At 44.3% G+C, this 20720-nt stretch overlaps 1 protein-coding gene across 2 annotated transcripts in view; it reads right to left on the bottom strand.

The window, feature by feature from the left end:
- SCRG1 (stimulator of chondrogenesis 1) overlaps window positions 1-20720 on the bottom strand; it is a 42763-nt gene that overhangs the window by 5804 nt on the left and 16239 nt on the right. For both annotated transcript variants that reach the window (XM_069977809.1, XM_069977808.1), the window contains exon 2: window positions 5009-5287. In XM_069977809.1, the coding sequence (XP_069833910.1) occupies window positions 5009-5287 (279 nt within the window). The remainder of the gene's footprint in view (window positions 1-5008; window positions 5288-20720) is intronic.

Raw genomic sequence — 20720 nt, 5'->3', positions numbered from 1 at the left:
ACAGGCAGTCTGTATCTTCAGGAATAGACTTAGGGAGAGAGAATCTTTTATTATAGGGACAGTTAATTTCAGGTGATTGCTTTTCTTTAAGGACGGGGCCAATTTTCATTTTTGCATTTTCGTTTTTTCCTCCTTGTGCTTAAAAGGCCATAGCACTTGCATTTTTCCACCTAGAAACCCACATGAGCCCTTATTTTTTGTGTCACTAATTGTACTTTGCAATGACAGACTGAATTTTTGCATAAAGTACACTGCGAAACCAGAAAAAATTCAATGTGTGGTGAAATTGAACAAAAAAACGCATTTCTTTTATTTGGGGGGTATTTGTTATTACGCCATTCGCCCTGGGGTAAAACTGACTTGTTATGCATGTTCTTCAAGTCGTTACGATTACAATGATATATAACTTTTCTTTTATCTGATGGCTTGTAAAAAATTCAAAACATTGTTAACAAATATATGTTCCTTAAAATCGCTCCATTCCCAGGCTTATAGCGCTTTATCCTTTGGTCTATGGGGCTGTGTGAGGTGTCATTTTTTGCGCCATGATGTGTACTTTTGATCGGTACCTTGATTGCGCATATACAACTTTTTGATCACTTTTTATTAAATTTTTTCTGGATTTGATGCGACCAAAAATGCACAATTTTGCACTTTGGGATTTTTTTGCACTGACGCCGTTTACCGTGCGAAATCAGTAATGTGATTAATTAATAGTTCGGGCAATTACGCACGCGTTGATACCAAACATGTTTATTTATTTATTTTTATTTATAACATGGGGAAAGGGGGGTGATTCAAACTTTTATTAGGGGAGGGGGCTTTTTACTGACAACAACACTTTTTTTTTTTTTTTTACACATATACTAGAAGCCCCCCTGGGGGACTTCTAGTATATGCACTCAGATCTCTCATTGATCTATGCTGTATATAGTTATACAGCATAGATCGATGAGATCGGCACTTGATTGCTTGATTGCCGAAAGCAACCAAGTGCCAAGCCGGGGTCAGCGCCATCTTGGAGCGGACCCCGGCAGGTAATAGACACGGAGATCGCTCCTCCGGGACAACGTCCTGGAGGAGCGATCTCCGCCACTAGACACCAGGGAAGTGCTGCATATGGTAATCGGATGCAGCTGTCAACTTTGACGCGGTCCCGGGCTACATGCGGCGACCCCGCTCTGAACACCTTTTCCGGACATATGACGTACGTGTACGTCATATGTCCCTAATAGGTTAATGATGTCCGTGCAGCCCTTGCTAAACAATAATCAAGCTGTGTGATAGACACAGTAAATGAGTGCCGATCTAGCAGATTGGGGCCTGTTTACATTATTGATCAGGTGGCCATTAGCCCATGTAATAGGACCCTGAGGGCCCTATCAGACCGATTCAGGAGATTATTGCTTCGTGTAATAAAGGCAATGATCAGCTGATAAAATGATCATCGGCTGATCATTGTCGTCTATTCCAAACTAAAAATCATGACAACGATGACTGTGTACAAAAATAATAATGTTTATTCATAACTGTCCATGCTCATTGGTGTTCTCCTTGCTTCTGAAGGCTGTCTCTGAAGCAGAAGCAAGGAGAACATCAGGAGTGTGGACAGGTATATAAACTTTTTTATTTTACACTTTTAAAGCAAGGGCTGCATGGACATCACTAATGATAACAATAATTGAGCTGTGTAATAGGCTTAGTAAATGAACCCTGTTCTGGCAGATTGGCGCTCCTTTACATTACTGATCGGGCCATCTTATACGGCCGTAAGGGAGCCTTCATTTTCACCCTTAACCCCAGCAATAAGGTTTGGATAATAATGGCATATTTGTCTAATAAACCCAATGACAAAGTTTCTTAAAATCGCCTGGACTATTGATTTCTGCCAAAAATTTTTTTACGACAGTGACTCTTTAAAGGGAATCTGTCAGCACCTATGGAAGGGGAGTGTTGATGGCTTTGTGCCGCACTTCGTGCCGCACTTTGGCCCGCCTCACCACTACCTCCTCCCAGCTTGCATTAAATATTCATGGCGCCCGTCCCCAGGCCTCCTAGCGACGTCATCTGTAGCTTCTTGTTTCAGTGTAGTGCGTGCACGCTCCCGCGGCGTGATTTGCGCCGTAGTGCGTCGGAGCGGCACTGAGCGAAGCCGTTGAGGGCATAGGCTTTGACCCTCAGTGCGCCTGAGCCCCTCTGACACGCGAATCACACTGCGGGGGCGTGCGCGCACTACACTGAACCAAGAAGCTACAGATGACGTCGCTAGGAGGCCTGGGGACGGGCGCCATGAATATTCAATAGAAGCTGGGAGGAGGTAGTGGTGAGGCGGCACAAAGCCATCACCACTCCCCCTCCATAGGTGCTGACAGATTCCCTTTAAGCTTATCACCACTGCTACTAGTTTCTCTGATGCTTTGTTTGTGAAGGTACTACCCACTCAGCCAATCACTGGAAGTATTGAGCAGTAGGGCTTAGTATTGGGGTAGGTGAGTATGCATTGTTTTTTATGTTTAAAGCACCCTCACTCCAAAGCATTTTGAATTCCCAGAATACCCTTTTAGGCTATGTTCAGACTACATATGAGTCCGGCCGTAGTTCGTACGCAGCCGTATATGTGCAGCTGAAAGTACAGCCGTGGGAAAAATAGACATGCGGCCGGATTGCGAACATGCGGGCGAACCGCGAACATACGCCCATAGTAGAGTTATTCTTCCCTAGCTTGTTATTTTGAAGCGATCTGAAACAGGTAATTTACTTGGAAATCTTCGCCCAGCCCAATAAAACACACAGAACCTTTTGGATCTAAAAATCACATAAAATTTTTCAGAAATAAGTATTCTGTACGGGACCGCATGGAAATCCACGGCCGTGAGTTGGAACATTTCTGTCCTCAAACAATGGTCTTGTTCATTTTTCACGGCGCCGTATACGATCCGCCCGTAAGCTCTTACGTAGTGTGCATTGTGCGGCCGTATATCGTATACTTTCAAGCGAACGCATCAACCTCAAAACTACGTGCGTATATTCGCGGTTCGCACTACGGCCGGAAAGATAGGCAGTGTGAACATAGCCTTAGGGTGGGTTCTCACCTAACGTATCCACGATGGATTTCAGGGAGCGAGTTTGGCGCAAAATCCACTGCGGATCCCTTTACTGTCACTTTTAATGAGATTACATACTGGCAGCGGAATTGTAAAATGCAGCCCCCTTCACCCTCCGCAGCCCAGTACATACTGGTACGTACCGGTACAAACTCTCAGCCTGAAATCCGCTGCGGAAACGTTATGTGTGAACCCACCCTTAAGGCAATAGGGAGAGTTCATAAACAGAGCTAGGTAATACACATGTAAATCAAGTGGTGCTCTGGGTGGTTTATATAGCAACTTTGATGAATTTACCATCAAAACAGGAAGATAAAAAACATTTCTTAAATATCTGCAGGATCCTTATTGTTAATAACCTCATCGGCACACACCAATTGCCCAGTGACATAGAGTGACTGCCATAAGGGATATAAATATACTGCTGGAGCATGGAGCGGTGGGTAACAGTGCTGTCTGTAACGGTATGTCCATTTTACGGCTCCCTTCAAAGGACTTCCACAAAGAGGGCTCAGGATCTTTCTTGCTAGGAAGAGGGGCTTATAGGGCAGAACATAGCTGAGGGGATAAAAAATGGAGATACAACTTAAACAGAACCATTTGAGCTGGTGGTAAGAAAAGTCATTGTCATGGTACTGCAGTTTTTCACAGGAGCAGTTCAAAACAAAGAGCAAGAACTTAAACACATGGTTCTGGGCTGGGGGAATTTTGGTAAAGTAGCTGACTAAGTATTCAATCGCTGGACTTGGCAGATCCTTCTAAACTCTTGGAAGAAGTAGATAGTAGGACCAGGGAGGCCTCCTCTTCTTATAGTAACTATAAGAAGCTTTTGGCATGCAAAGCTCTTCCGCAGATTCATAGAGAATGAATGGAAAGGCAGCACACATGTCCACCCCACAACTCCAATTAGTAGGGATTTCTGAGATTGTGGGGAGGTCCCAGCAGACAGACCTACACAATCTCTTAGTTATGCCCTTTCCTTTGGATGTGGCATAACTTCTCCAGATGGGATTACCCCTTTAAATGTATAATGTCCTGGCCTTTGCTTAATTTGAATTGCAGTCCCCTGGCAATTTGAGGTCCTCCAGAATATGGCCACTTTTCCTGCTTTTACTGTTCCAGTAAAGGTTCTCTTTAAGAGACCTTTTTCCAGTTGTACTAGTTTATGAATACAAAATTTAAGAATAGATCTGTAATGACATATTTTGACTGAAGTAGAATAATGAAGGTGCTCAGAGGGAACACATCGAGCAGTTATTAATCGTTGAATTTATGTATCCTGCTACCCTGAGATAGATAATATACCTGAGTAATGCTTCCTTTTATGTGAGCACAGCACATATTTTTCACAAACTCCAGTACTCTTCAGAAAATCTATACCAGCTTCAATGTTAGTTTTCGGCTAGGTATAAAATCTAAATTGCATAACAAATACAGAAGTACATTGATTGATAGAATATAACTGATACCAACCTCAAGCACCAATTTCTTATTTAATCAGGCAAAGCATATACTGTAGAGTTACTTACACTGAGCTGGTTAGGAGCTGTTTACCCTCTAAATGGTGGCCACATTTTATCTTTATGTACACCAACAGAACTCATCATTCCTATAGATAGCCCTTTCAGCATTTTTCTTAGGTTGTTGTTATATATGTCATAAAAATAATAAATTTGGGCTTGAGTTTGCAATGAGAAATGTCTTGTGTGTTATATAATACAAAGAACAAGGTCATTAAAAAGTAAAATGTCAGGAAATGGAATTTGCTGTGGGCCTGTAATAGCTGAATATACACCACATGTCGGAATAACCTGAATATGTCCCTCTACTATAGAAACTTTCTAATCAAAATAATTATAGGAAGATGAAATAAACAGAAGTATAGAAGACAGGACCAGTCTTACTTTGGACAGCAGAGCAGTTCATTGAAATTGCAGTAACAGACCATCTCACATCCTGTTCCCTCCCAGAAATGGTCCTGGAGGTTCCCATTCAAGGGATGAAGATCTTCTACTCCCTCAGGGATATTGTGACAGTTTCGATCTTTTAGGATCTTCTTATAACAGGAGAGGCGGCCAGTGGGAGTGGAGTTTATTTCCCACACAGTAAATAAGAGCAGGGCTACCTGGACAGCCTTCATAGTCATATCGTGGATTATATAGGCTTTACTTGAGGTTTTCAACCTGAAAAATGAAGAAATGGCACGTCTGTAACTAGTGTTGTTCTGTATGTTAACAATGCTGTTTTACAACGAAGACCTTAAAGGACAACTCCGGCGGGACCCTCCCCCAAAAAAACAAACACAGACACACACAGACACCATACTCACCATCCCTCCGGTGACGATCGCCACTCCATTCGCCCGCTGTCCGCCTCACCGTCACCTGCGTCCGCCGTCCAGCGATGTCTCTTGCTTCCGGGTCCACGAGAGAGAAAAGGCTGCCAGTGCGCTTGCGCACCGGCAGCCTTTTCATTGGCTGGAGCGCATCACATGGCTTCCAGCAAGCTCAGCCAATCAGGGCTGAGCAAGCTGGAAGCCATGTGATGCGCTCCAGCCAATGAAAAGACTGCTGGTGCGCATGTGCACCAGCAGCCTTTTCTCTCCCATTCACTCTCAATGAAGACGCCGAAGAGGAAGAAGACCCGGACCGCCCCCCAGCTCTGATGTCACCCGACACCAGAGAAGAGGACCGTGACGACCATAATAGGTAATGTATACATTCTTTAACTTCCGGGGTGGGGGTCGGGGGTCAGAAAGTGGGGGAAGGGGGCCAGACCGGGTATTTAACCACATTACAAAGTTATATAACTTTGTAATGTGTGTTAAATAAGCCAAAAAAAAATTTCGCCGGAGTAGTCCTTTAAGAGCATGTACTCACAAGCAGGTTTATTTATTAAGACAAACCATGTATTTATCTGTTTTAGTGACCACAGGTAAGTTTGCTTCAAATTTATTTAATATTATGTATTTGGGATTAATATTCCTTTGTATATTTGGAATTATATTCTTTACACGTGAAGCAGGTCTTGAGTTCTGGTTATTCTATTCTTTTTTTAAGAGAAATTAGAAATCCTGCAGTTTTCATTCTGACCACTAAGCCTATTATTGTTACTTCCTGTTTTGTAGAGATCACATTTCAGGACAAAGCCCATGTACCATCATCTGCATGTGGCTGGAATGTTGTCAGCCATGTACCGTGATCTGCATGTGGCCGGTATGTTGTCAGCCATGTATGTGGTCAGCCATGTACCGTCATCTGCATGTAGCTGGTATGTGGTCAGCCATGAACCGTCATCTGCATGTGGCTGGTATATGGTCAGCCATGTACCGTCATCTGCATGTGGCTGGTATATGGTCAGCCATGTACCGTCATCTGCATGTGGCTGGTATGTGGTCAGCCATGTACTTTCATCTGCATGTGGCTGGTATGTGGTCAGCCATGTACTTTCATCTGCATGTGGCTGGTATGTGGTCAGCCATGAACCGTCATCTGCATGTGGCTGGTATGTGGTCAGCCATGTACCGTCATCTGCATGTGGCTGGTATGTTGTCAGCCATGTACCGTCATCTGCATGTGGCTGGTATGTGGTCAGCCATGTACCGTCATCTGCATGTGGCTGGTATGTTGTCAGCCATGTACCATTATCTGCATGTGGCTGGTATGTGGTCAGCCATGTACCGTCATCCGCATGTGGCTGGTATGTGGTCAGCCATGTACCGTCATCTGCATGTGGCTGGTATGTTGTCAGCCATGTACCATTATCTGCATGTGGCTGGTATGTGGTCAGCCATGTACCGTCATCCGCATGTGGCTGGTATGTGGTCAGCCATGTACCATCATCTGCATGTGGCTGGTATGTGGTCAGCCATGAACCGTCATCCGCATGTGGCTGGGATGTGGTCAGCCATGTACTGTCATCCGCATGTGGCTGGGATGTGGTCAGCCATGTACTGTCATCTGCATGTGGCTGGTATGTGGTCAGCCATTAACCGTCATCTGCATGTGGCCAGCCATGAACCGTCATCTGCATGTGGCTGGTATGTGGTCAGCCAATCAGCGCGTGAGTTTGCAAAATTCTTTCACCCTTCAGCATTCTTCTCTTTATAATCACAAATAGGATCACACCGATTCGCAAAAGGTTATGGTAACAGTTCTCCTGCACACTGACTTCTGCACAGATTACAGAGCATGCCTTGAAACCCCCGCATAGAAGTCAATGGGGGAGATTTATCAAAGGGTGTAAAATTTAGACTGATGCAAACTGGCCACAGCAACCAGTCACAGCTCGTCTTTCCTTTGACCAGAGCTGGAAGCTGAGCTGTAATTGGTTGCTGTGGCTAGTTTGCACCAGTCTAAATTTTACACCCTTTAATAAATCTCCCCCAATGGGTTTGCTCCAGACTGTTGATTTCTATGGCCCATGTGGTTGCTTTAAAGCATGTCTCCAAATGCTGTTAAAGGCAGCTGTTAAGGTCCCCATACACCTTTGACCTTGCTTGACCATATCTGCCACTCGTGCCAGTATAAGGTGTATTAGGGTGAGACTTAGAATAAAAGTCTCTCAGCTATACCTGGGTCTTGCCAAATTGGTAGTGTGGCAGCTGCAGCCTGCCACAAATATAAACCAAACACATAAGACCAAGCCAGTGTTCAAGCTGATTCTGTTTATTATGGGAACAACCCTTAGTTAACAAGAGTTTCAAAATGTAGGAGGAGGAGAAGAAGGAGGACACAGGTGTGTTCACACATTCTACACTCATTTTATCAATCTCCAACTTCCCTAGCTGTTATCTATTGGAAAGACTCCCAGTCCAGACCTTGAGTTAGGGTACTGTTACACGGACCGATAATCGGCCGAATTGGCCCGATTCGGCCGATTATCGCTCCATGTAATAAGTACAACGATCAGCTGATGACAATGATCATCGGCTGGTCGTTGATAAAGGTTTGGACCAATTTTCGTCGGGCGTCGACTGCGCACCGTTACGTGTAATAGCGGTGCGCGGCCGTGACTGGTGGTATACATTACCTATCCACATTCCAGGGCTGCTGCTGCGGTCTTCTTCTCCCCGGGTCCTGCCTGCTCTAGCTTCAGAGTGGCCTGTCGGCTGAAAGGCCACCCGGATAAGCACAGGCCGCGGCGGCCCCGGTCTGTGATTGGCTGAGCGGCCTGTCGGCTGTAGCGCGCTGGACCCGTGGAGAAGAAGACCGCAGCAGCAGCCCTGGAACGTGGATAGGTAATGTATATAGTTAAGCAAGGGCTGCAAAGACATCAGTAACAATGTCCCTGCAGCCCTTGTTTAACGATTATTGGGCTGTGTAATAGGTCCAGTAAACGAGCGCTGATCTAGCAGATCACTGCTTGTTTACAGGTATTATCGGGCCCCCATCGGCCTGTGTAATACCACCCTCAGAGCAAAGAGCATAAAATAACAAAATTGCCATAGAACATAGTCAGTAACAGAGCGGGAGGGGCCTTTCCCCGTAGCTGCTTGCTAAGAGTTACACAAAGCAAGTATACATTTTAAGACAATAACACGTATGAAATAGACTCTCAACTCCACAGGTGTATGGGACTCTCCCGAATGACCACCAACACGTTATGTCGGTGGAGATAGGGGTCGGGCATGATGAAAAATTACCACCTGACCCGACCTCTTTGTTTCAGGAGAGATAAGCCGCAACTTACCCCTCCCCCAGCCATTAGGAACACAGGAAAGCTCAGCCGTGCCAAACATTCCTGTGTATGGGCAGGACGGGAGCTTGGTTAGGAGAGATAGCTGACATACCAATGGTAGTTCGTCCGTCAGTTATTGAAGGTGTATGGCCACCTTAAGATCTAAGCTCTGTAAGGCAATAATGCTAACTACACATTTGGTGATATTCTTATATTTCCAATGAAATCAACATCAACAAACATCTGGCACATAGGCTACCTGGCTCATCTCTTTATCAGCTAGACACTAAGGGAATTTCTAAACCATTTAGCAGACAAGTGTTGAAGTCAGATGGCTAATTTCTTCGCAAAAGTATTATAGTTAGTCGAGGAAGCCTTGGTGTATGGAATAACTTCCCTTTATAGGTTCCTTTTTTAACCCATTAAAAGAGCAGATATTAGTAAACAGCAGCACGTATTTGTACACCTTATAATGTGGTCTTATAATGTGGCCTTATAATGTGGCCTTATAATGTGGCCATTTTTGTATCCTGCATTCATGATGTAGGGAGGAGTTAATAAGGTAATAGGGGTGGGGTTGGGGTCACTTTGTTTTGTATGGTAGAAATTTGAAAGAGAGCTGTCCAATAGCAAAAATCCCTTTAATAAATGCACGTGTGTATAAACAATTCATATTGATGCGTGTCACAATATACAAAACACAGGCTTACATTTATTCTATTCTGTTGTCTGGAATGCAGAGCTGTTGGACTGGTAAGAGTATACTATGCAGCAACACAACAATGAAGGGTTTGGTAGCACCACCTGCTGTGCAAAAAGGATATTGCAATATAAAGAGCAACTACTATTTGCATTTGATTGGATAAAAAAAACTCTATTTTAAATCCATGCTGTGAACTAAACTGTTTAGCAATGGCTGTGCACTAGTATTGCAAGTTATTGTCGCTTTTGAGCCTTGAGAAAATAAAAAAATAAAAACTTTTTATTTCATGTTTTGGCTTTATTGACTATCTTTATCAATACACCTACTTAGTGGATATAATGAACTTTACAATACATTTTGTTTCTCCTCTGTGCCTTTGTCATTGGCTGTGCTGTGTATGGTAGTACTGAGGACTCTTATTTGCTATTGACATTGCAGTTAGGACATCAAGTACTGCAACACCAGTTAAATCTTCAGCCCTAAAGACCTCTTCTTCCAACCAGTCAGCTGCCTTATGGCCCTTTACACAGGCCTATTCACCTGCAAGATATTATTAAACCTTCTGGTGTAAACGCGGCAACAATCAAATGATGAACAAAATCATTTGTATATTATTTATTGCATCTTTTCACCCGACCTTAAAATCATTATGAGTTGTTCACAAGTTTTTCAGTGTAAATACTCGTTTTTTAGTCATTTGTAGCGATCAGTATATATTATGATAGTTTTAACAACTTTTCATAGTGATTTATCTTTTCATCTAAATATATATCATTTAAAAGAAAAAAACATTGCTTGTCGTTCACTAAAGGAGTGCTTAATTGATTTATCTATCCGTGTAAAAGGACACTTACCCTCTTTCTGTGGGCCAGACTGTAAACAAGAATGCATCTGCTAGATTGACGCTCACTTACTGAGCCCATACACTACTCGATAATTGTGCAGCAGGGCTGCATAGACGTTGTGGGGTGAGTGGGGAATGCAGAAACAAAGTAGGGGGACGCCATGGGAGCCTAAATAGTTAAGTATAAGGCTTTGTTCCCACTGAGCAAAACTAGCGGAATTCCGCAGCGGAATTGTCCGCTGCGAAATGCCATTAGTCTCCCTCTCATAATGTGCAAAAGAAGGGTCCGTGGAGTCTCAGTTACGAGTCTCTAAACACGGGAATAGCCAGATATCCCTCCAGGGGAGGGAAGCCTATTGCCAGGGGGGTGCCTCCCGGTGGGGAGATCACCAAACCACCCTGATACGTAGCCCCTTAAGTCCCACTCGGTTGCGAGTATTGGAACATAAATAGGGAAATACCAGGGTGGCCCCTTTTACGTCAAAGTCTAACTCTGTGGCGAGTATTGCGACATGACGAGGGTTTACCAAGGCAGGCATCCATCCACAGACAATCGTTTCGGGGAAGTTGCCCCTCATCAGTGTGGAGTAGGATTCTGGCTAACAGGGGCAATGAAAAATAGACCAACAAAACACAGCAATCGCTGAGCTCAGGGACACCAGCGACACAAAAATCAATTGGAGTACTCACTGAAAAGTCTCCACTGATGCATTGCCCCCTATAAATTTAAATATGCAAAAGAAGGGTCCGTGGAGTCTCAGTTACGAGTCTCAAAACACGGGAATAGCCAGATATCCCTCCAGGGGAGGGAAGCCTATTGCCAAGGGGGTGCCTCCCAGTGGGGGGATCACCAAACCACCCTGATATGTAGCCCCAACCTTAAGTCCCACTCAGTTGCGAGTATTGGAACATAAATAGGGAAATACCAGGGTGGCCCCTTTTACGTCAAAGTCTAACTCTGTGGCGAGTATTGCGATAATAGGGTATAATTTGTCCATTTTTCCGTAGCTGACATGTATGTACAGAAGTTCCCCTCCTATCAGCAATTATCTGTTCTACAAAGCAGTTAAACTGTACTCACTTTTTTTCTTATGCCTCACCTGCAGCACCCAGACACCCTACAGAGGATGCCTGCAGTAGGGTCTTTCTTACCAGACTAAACCAGGCATGATACTTCATGATCTGTTCCTTCATTACTCTCCTACCTTCCACTGTTACCTAAATTGATGGATCTCTCTCTAAACCCAAACAGAAAGAGATCAATCAATCAAAGTTGGTGGCATAGAGAGAAACCATCACCCTAATCCTAGTCCAAGTGACATAAAAGTGATGCCAGGTACCCTTTAACCCGTGCACTGCAGTTAAATGAGGCCGTAGTTGATATAGTCAGCCACACAGCATGTGTTACTTAGAACTATGTCCAGGATTGTACTGGTCCTGAGATGGAAGTGGAGACTCTCTATAGAACTTGTGTAAAGCCATGTTTAAAGTTTAAGTTAAGTTTTTCTTGCAGTCCTTTTTTTTGAACGGCGGCCTGGTTCCCACGTGCAGTGCCATTCTATTGCTGGACACCGGCCAGGGCTGAAGCACTGGAGGCGGGTCATTAGCCATTAGAATCAATCAAGCTGCATCACAGGGGGTGGGGGTTCCTTCCTCTGGGGGCGTGTCAGCCCGCCTCCAGTGCCTCAGCCCTGGCCGGTAACCAAGAATAGAACGGCGCTGTATACAGGAATTGGGCCACAGTTCAAAAAAGCATACTGGCACTGGCTTCCCCTCCCCGGCACCGCTCTATCCATGTGAAAAACTTAAAGTGAATGTACTGCTGGTACATTCACTTTAAAATGTTTAAAATCTAATAACATACCACCTAAAAAGCTTGTTAAAAATTATGTAAAATGCTTGAAATTCATGTAGTTGTTTACAAGCTGCAAAAATTATGTGTGAAGGAGCCCTAAAGCAGACATTTTAATAAAATATACTGATGATTAATGGTTGTGGAACTATTGGTTTATTTCAGTAGGGCACATGAATCATTGATGTCTCATTGTATTAACACATGTTATTTCAATAAGACCTTTGATGAACTAAATACTGGTATCAGCATGGTGAAGATAAAATTATGCACATGAGCACAGTTCTAGTTTTGGAAAGACAGTGAACAATAAGCAGGTTTTGTTGCATGGCATCTGAATTGTTTGTTTTGGCAAAAAGCCTACAGAACTGCAAAATACTTTATAGATTTATCTAAAGTACAAAAAGTACTGAGCCAATTGCACATGTCAGCCATTAAATCACTTAAAAAGATCTGATCGGTGGGAACACAATATTTTTGTAAACAGATTCCCATGAAGAAGTAAGAGACAAAGACCTAGATTTATCAAACTGTGCACAGCAACCAGTAAAATTTAGGTAAAAGGTAGTCGTTTCTACACAAGATGTGATCCCATGGATTCTGTAGTGGCTCAAAGGGATGCTCATATAACTTTTTGGGAACCAGATCCCATTTGGTAAAATGATTAAGCCTCCTTGGCTGTTGTCTATGGATTGTCAATTGGAAACTCCACTGTACAAGCGAAACATCTCTACCACCCGAACCTTTAACGCTCTTTGGCCTCCAGCCTTCATCAGAAATATTCTGAAAAAATGTAGAATATCCCCAAGCAAGAGTTGTTTAGTTAGCAGCCATCTATGATGACAACTTTAACACATGGTAATAATCTGTATGATACCTTATTAGTTGTGTCTTCCAGTTACCTCTAAAAAACAGTAGATTATTTCCTCACACACACAGGTCTATGGCTCACAGTAAGGGCCTTCAATCTTCATGCTGTCAGGTCAGATATTTTCCCAGGCAGCAGTCTTGTCTATGACCCTAGGTCTGATCCAAGTGAAAACCTCCAATAGGTGGCCAATAGGTGCCGTTTGGAAGCAGGATAAACCAAAATGAAAGAATAGCAGTCATGGAGGATCGTTCTCAAATGAACCTTGTCAGGACTATTTGCATGAGAAGTCTATTTGCATGAGGAGAATTATATATACTAAATGAAAATCCCACATAATGAAGAAGGCATCGTGGTTATATGGTTTGTTGTGACTGTATAGCATGCAACACCTCTCGACCATGGTATTACTTATGATCAGGTTTAACCCTTAGAGAACCATCTGGGCAAATACTTCTGCATGGGACACCACTCACTTAGGATCAGTTGGATGTGAATGAAATAATTTATTTAAATTGCATTTCAGTCAGATTTGGACCTCTGAGATGTATTTTCTGGATGTCTCAGCCCAAGTCAAAATCAAATTTTTTAGTACGGCTCACCCCTGCATATTACATAAGTCACACTGTTAGCAATGTCTTATGTAATTTTCATAGCTCTTTCACAGCTGTGGTTTTTGCCAACAGCCTTATTTCACTGTTGCTTCAGCTCCAATCTTCCACCACATTTATATTTCCAGTACTTCACTGTGAAGGTGATCATTAGAGATGTGCGAACCAGAACCTTTAGCATTTGAATCCCGATGTCTTCCCATTCTGTGGGGAAGGTGGAGACAGTCCGAGTACCGCCTGGGCTTTCCAGGCGGGAATTGGGCTGTCTCCACCTTCCCCAACGGAAAGGAAAGACATTGGGATTCAAATGTCAATGGTTCAGGTTCGTACAAGCCGGAACCTCGCCCCAGTTTACTCATCTGTAATGATCATATGTTTCAGATGAATGTTATTGGGCTCCATTTGGCCGTGTAGGGCTCTAATTAGTCCACTGGCTTTGTAGAGGATTCTTATACATAATATTTGGGCTATTTCACTTCTTTCAGGCCATAAGGCTTGAAACACACACAACAGTTAAAAAAAACTGCCAGTGCAGTTCTTGTGCCATAGCCAGAAGTGGATCCAACAGAAAAAAAGAAGTCCTCCCTTTATATTTTTCATCCCATTGGAATCCACTTCTGATTTTGGCAAAAAATTGCAGTTGCAATTTAAAAAAAAAACAACAACTGTGGTGTGGGATTCCAGCCTAAGTGGGAAACGACCTTTAGTGTCTGGGAAGGTCATTATAAATATTTGATAACACTGTTGTGTCTCTGTAATGCTCCTGCTGTTTTGCCAAACATTTATGGGATACCTTGACCTATCCTGATCTATTCTAAGGACCTAAGGACCTATTACCTACATGTCAGCTCTTTGTTGCTCCTGCTTTGAGAAAACTTTTTTTTATGCCAAGTTGGAGATGTCTCTGTTAAAGCTACCCTTCCTTTATTCAGTTCAGTTCTTCTTGGGGCTTTTGAATAGATATTGACTAAATCTCAGCAGACTAGTGGGTCTCAAAGCTGCTTAGCGATTCCATTGCTTTATTATCTTTAATTTATCTGCAACTTTATGTATGATTTTTTTTTTATACTGACAGTGCCCATTTAACTATTTCCACTTTATTGAACATTTAAACTTGTACTGCAAAACATTTCATTTATTTTAATTAAAAAAAATGAATAGGGCTGGACTGGGGTTAAAAATAAACCTTGGCACATTAACCATGCCAATCAACAATGCTATCTATTTATTGGCACTGCTACAAGGCCAGTATGACAGCAGAAGAGAAAAAAATAGTGTAACAACAGCCAACAATTAGTGTCAGAGGATTGAGTAACCTGATCTGAATCGACATCAGCAAACTTTAATTATATTCCAACGTGCACAATAGCAGTGAAAACTGATGGACAAAATGTAATGAAATATTGAATACATTAAGAAAAGAAACATAAACAGAATATGATTATCATTAATCATGCTGAATACAGAGACAGACACTTGGCCTATAAATAATTTCTTCTTTTCTGGAGTCTCAGCTGGAATCATTGACTAGAAAACTGTACAACAATAGAGGTGCATAATAGGAATGATGATTTTAAATGTATGGTACTTCTCTTGTAATAGGACCCAAAGCGCCTATCTGCATGTAAGTAAAGAACATAGAGAAGACTTTAATTATGTTGCATTAGTGTCAGGCAACGGCTGTCAGACACATAATGTTAGCAGACCAGAGTGAGATTTTGTTATACCACAATGATAGCTATGTAGTTGATAAGGTTAAAAAAGTCCATTATGTTCAATTTATAACCCTACTGTGTTGATCCAGAGGAAAGTAGTAAATGAGACAGATGGCAATTGCCCTATATCAAGGCAAAAATTCCTTCCTGACACCAAATATGGCAATCAGTATTAATATCTAAATATTAAATAGTCAAGAAAACATCCAAGCCCCCTTGACATTTTTTACTTTAGTATTCCTTTTCCATAGTGCAGACTGTACTGGAACTGTGGTTACATCATGTAAAGGTCCTTCAGTATGTTCTCTAATGGTACAGAACTGTCTCTTGGCTGCAGTTTTGCCCTGATTTGTGTAAAATCACGGTGAAAAAGCAGTGACTCCTTGCAATTCATGGCAGATCTGTAGCCAGGAGACAATTTACCACTAAAAGTATGTCTGTTTGGGTGGTCATGGGACCCCAGGAGATCAAGGCCCTCGGGTACCACCCAAAATATATATATTACTAGAAAATGTACCCGGCGCTGCCCGGGTATAAAGTGTCAGTGTGTTAATTAGATTTGTTCTAAGGTGCCCAGGAGGCCAAGCTAAAGGTATTGTTTCATCTGAGTTAATCAGGGGAATTAGTGTATACCTGTAGTGCATAGTTGGAAGGGTTCTGTATACCCACAATGTATAGTTTTTAGGGGTCTCGCATATCTGTAGTGCATAGTTGGGGGGGCTGTATACCTATAGTGTATAGTTGAGGGAGGTCCTGTATACCTGCAGTGTACAGTTGTTGAAGGTCCTGTATACCTGTACTGTATAGTTTGGGGGTCCTGTATACCTGTAGTATATTTGGTGTGAGGGTGCTGTATACCTGTAATGTAAAGTTGGTGGAGGTCTTGTATACCTGTAGTTTATAGTTTGAGGGTCCTGGATACCTGTAGTGTATAATTGGTGGAGGTCTTGTATACCTGTAGTATATAGTTCGGGGGTCCTGTATACCTGTAGTAAATAGTTTGAGGGTCCTGTATAACTATAGTATAGAGTTGGTGGAGGTCCTGTATACCTGTAGTGTATAGTTTGGGGTCCTATATACCTGTAGTATATAGCTGGTGGAGTTCCTGTATACCTGTAGTATATTTGGGGTCCTGTATACTTGTAGTATAGAGTTGGTGAAGGTGCTGTATACCTGTATTATAGAGTTGGTGTAGGTCCTGTATACCTGTAGTGTATGGTTTTGAGGTCCTGTATACCTGTAGTGTATAGTTTGGGGTCCTATATACCTGTAGTATATAGTTGGTGGAGTTCCTGTATACCTGTAGTGTATAGTTTTGGGGTCCTGTATACCTGTAGTGTATAGTTTGGGGTCCTGTATACCTGTAGTATATAGTTGGTGGAGGTCCTGTATACCTGAAGTATATAGTTGGTGGAGGTCCTGTATACCTGTAGTATATAGTTTTGGGGTCCTGTATACCTGTAGTGTAAAGTTTGCGGTCCTGTATACCTGTAGTATATAGTTTTGTGGAGGTCCCGTGCACTTGTAGTGTATAGTTTTGGGGTCCTGTATACCTGTAGTGTCCTGTATACCTGCAGTGTTATTCAGTCACAGTGTGTCGGTATTGGTCATGTCTGGTATGGGGGTGTTATCCAGTCACAATATGGCGGTATTGGTCAGGTCTGGTGTGGCGGTGTTATCCAGTCACGGTATGGTGGTATTGGTCAGGTCTGGTATAGCGGTGTTATCCAGTCACAGTATGGCAGTATTGGTCAGGTCTGATATGATGGTGTTATCCAGTCACAGTATGGTGGTATTGGTCAGGACTGGTGTGGCGGTGTTACCCAGTCACAGTTTGCCGGTATTGGTCAGGTCTGGTATGGCAGTGTTATCCAGTCACAGTATGGCGGTATTGGTCAGGTCTGGTATGACAGTGTTATCCAGCACAGTATGGCGGTATTGGTCAGGTCTGGTATGGCAGTGTTATCCAGTCACAGTATGGCGGTATTGGTCAGGTCTGGTATGACAGTGTTATCCAGCACAGTATAGCGGTATTGGTCAGGTCTGGTGTGGCGGTGTTATCCATTCACAGTATGGCGGTATTGGTCAGGTCTTATATGACAGTGTTATCCAGTCACAGTATGGCGGTATTGGTCAGGTCTGGTATGACAGTGTTATCCAGTCACAGTATGGCGGTATTGGTCAGGTCTGGTGTGGCAGTGTTATCCAGTCACAGTATGGCGGTATTGGTCAGGTCTGGTGTGGCACTGTTATCCAGTCACAGTATGGCGGTATTGGTCAGGTCTGGTGTGGCGGTGTTACCCAGTCACAATATGGCGGTATTGGTCAGGTCTGGTATGGAGGTGTTATCCAGTCACAGTATGGCGGTATTGGTCAGGTCTGGTATGGAGTTGTTATCCAGTCACAGTATGGCGGTATTGGTCAGGTCTGGTATGACAGTGTTATCCAGCACAGTATGGCGGTATTGGTCAGGTCTGGTGTAGCAGTGTTACCCAGTCACAGTTTGGTATACCTGTTGTGCCCTGTATATACATGTACTGTATGGATGGAGTAGGGGGTCCTGTATATACATGTACTGTATAGATAGAGTAGGGGGTCCTGTATATACATGTACTGTATAGATGGAGTAGGGGGTCCTGTATACAGTGTCGGACTGGGGTACATTGGGCCCACCAGGGAAATTGATTCTTGGGGCCCACCCAATATATAAAGACATAATCAGCGCCAAACCTTTCACGTTAGTACAGAGACTTTGCATAGAGCTGTGTATGTGACCAGCAATGCTAGTGCACTGCCAGTCACTTATACAGTCGTTACTGATTTATGCAGTTGTGGTAAAACTGCACCATTTATGTAGAAACTTTAATGAAATTCCAACAATATTGCTGTAAAAACACATAAAAAATGTCATGTGTGAACACAGCCTCAGAAGAAGAAGGAAAAAATGACCATCTAATCTGCTCCTCTATTACAATCTCCAGCAGAGGAGACCCATGACGGTTTATTCTAGCCTCACCATAAGGTGTTGGGCTGGAATAAGACTTTAAAGGACCATCATGAAAGGCACATCAGTGGTCAGTGTGTAAACCTGGCTTTAAAATGTAATCTGCCATTTTATACATCTACTAGTAGAAGTGAGAGAACACCATGCAGCGCACATAGCTTATTACTGCAGAACAAATGTGTGTAAGTGGCTAAACTTGCTGCTCACCTTGGGCGGTCATGCTACAAGCCCAATACCGCCAGTCACTTTAGCGGTGGTTTATACACCTTGATGCCGCTTGCAGCCCTTTCAACAGAACCAGGAGACTTGGTACAATAATTCAGCTGCGAAGACAGCACCAAAGTAGTCAAAAATCTTGTGACTTTATTCACTCCGTCTTGTGCAATGTTTTGCCTTACTCAGAGCTAAAACGAAACATCGCGCTAGAGAGTGTGAATAAAGTCACAATAATTTTTACTACTTTAGTGCTGCCTCTGCTGCTGCTCTGGAGGGGTGCAGTCTGGTGAGGGGGTATTATCCTACCTGTCAATGATACTACTGCTCCGGAGGGGTGCAGTCAGATGAGGGGTGCATAATGCTACCTATCACTGATACTACTACTGCTACTCCAGAGAAGGTGCAGTCTGGTGAGGGGGGCATAATCCTACCTGTCACTGATACTGCTGCTGCTCAGGAGGGGTGCAGTCTGGTGAGGGGGTATTATCCTACCTATCACTGATACTGCTGCTCCGGAGGGGTGCAGTCTGGTGAGGGGGTATTATCCTACCTATCACTGATACTGCTGCTCCGGAGGGGGTGCAGTCTGGTGAGGGGGCATAATCCTACCTATCACTGATACTACTGCTCCGGAGGGGGTGCAGTCAGATGAGGGGGCATAATCCTACCTGTCACTGATACTACTGCTCCGGAGGGGGTGCAGTCTGGTGAGGGGGGGCATAATCCTACCTATCACTGATACTGCTGCTCCGGAGGGGGTGCAGTCTGGTGAGGGGGGCATAATCCTACCTGTCACTGATACTGCTGCTGCTCAGGAGGGGGTGCAGTCTGGTGAGGGGGTATTATCCTACCTATCACTGATACTGCTGCTCTGGAGGGGGCGCAGTCTGGTGAGGGGGTATTATCCTACCTATCACTGATACTACTACTGCTCCGGAGGGGGTGCAGTCTGGTGAGGGGGTATTATCCTACCTGTCACTGATACTACTGCTCCAGAGGGGGTGCAGTCTGGTGAGGGGGGCATTATCCTACCTATCACTGATACTGCTGCTCCGGAGGGGGTGCAGTCTGGTGAGGGGGGCATTATCCTACCTATCACTGATACTGCTGCTCCGGAGGGGGTGCAGTCAGATGAGGGGGGGCATAATCCTACCTGTCACTGATACTGATGCTGCTCCGGAGGGGGTGCAGTCAGATGAGGGGGGCATAATCCTACCTGTCACTGATACTGCTGCTGCTGCTCCGGAGGGGGTGCAGTCAGATGAGGGGAGGCATAATCCTACCTATCACTGATACTACTGCTCCGGAGGGGGTGCAGTCTGGTGAGGGGGCATAATCCTACCTATCACTGATACTGCTGCTCCGGAGGGGGTGCAGTCAGATGAGGGGGGGCATAATCCTACCTATCACTGATACTGCTGCTCCGGAGGGGTGCAGTCAGATGAGGGGTGCATAATCCTACCCATCACTGATACTGCTGCTCCGGAGGGGGTGCAGTCTGGTGAGGGGGGGCATAATCCTACCTATCACTGATACTGCTGCTCCGGAGGGGGTGCAGTCTGGTGAGGGGGGGCATAATCCTACCTATCACTGATACTGCTGCTCCGGAGGGGGTGCAGTCTGGTGAGGGGGGGCATAATCCTACCTATCACTGATACTGCTGCTCCGGAGGGGTGCAGTCAGATGAGGGGTGCATAATCCTACCTATCACTGATACTGCTGCTCCGGAGGGGTGCAGTCAGATGAGGGGTGCATAATCCTACCTATCACTGATACTGCTGCTCCGGAGGGGTGCAGTCAGATGAGGGGTGCATAATCCTACCTATCACTGATACTGCTGCTGCTGCTCCAGAGGGGGTGCAGTCTGGTGAGGGGGCATAATCCTACCTATCACTGATACTGCTGCTCCAGAGGGGGTGCAGTTTGGTGAGGGGGAATTATCCTACCTATCACTGATACTGCTGCTCCGGAGGGGGTGCAGTCTGGTGAGGGGGGCATAATCCTACCTATCACTGATACTACTGCTCCGGAGGGGGTGTAGTCTGGTGAGGGGGGCATTATCCTACCTGTCACTGATACTACTGCTGCTCCGGAGGAGGTGCAGTCTGGTGAGGGGGAATTATC

This window comes from Dendropsophus ebraccatus, chromosome 7 (assembly GCF_027789765.1).
Source record: "Dendropsophus ebraccatus isolate aDenEbr1 chromosome 7, aDenEbr1.pat, whole genome shotgun sequence".
In the NCBI taxonomy this organism is placed as follows: Eukaryota; Metazoa; Chordata; class Amphibia; order Anura; family Hylidae; genus Dendropsophus; species Dendropsophus ebraccatus.
The sequence above is the reverse complement of the archived record's forward strand: the minus strand, read 5'-3'. Positions and strand labels throughout refer to the sequence as shown.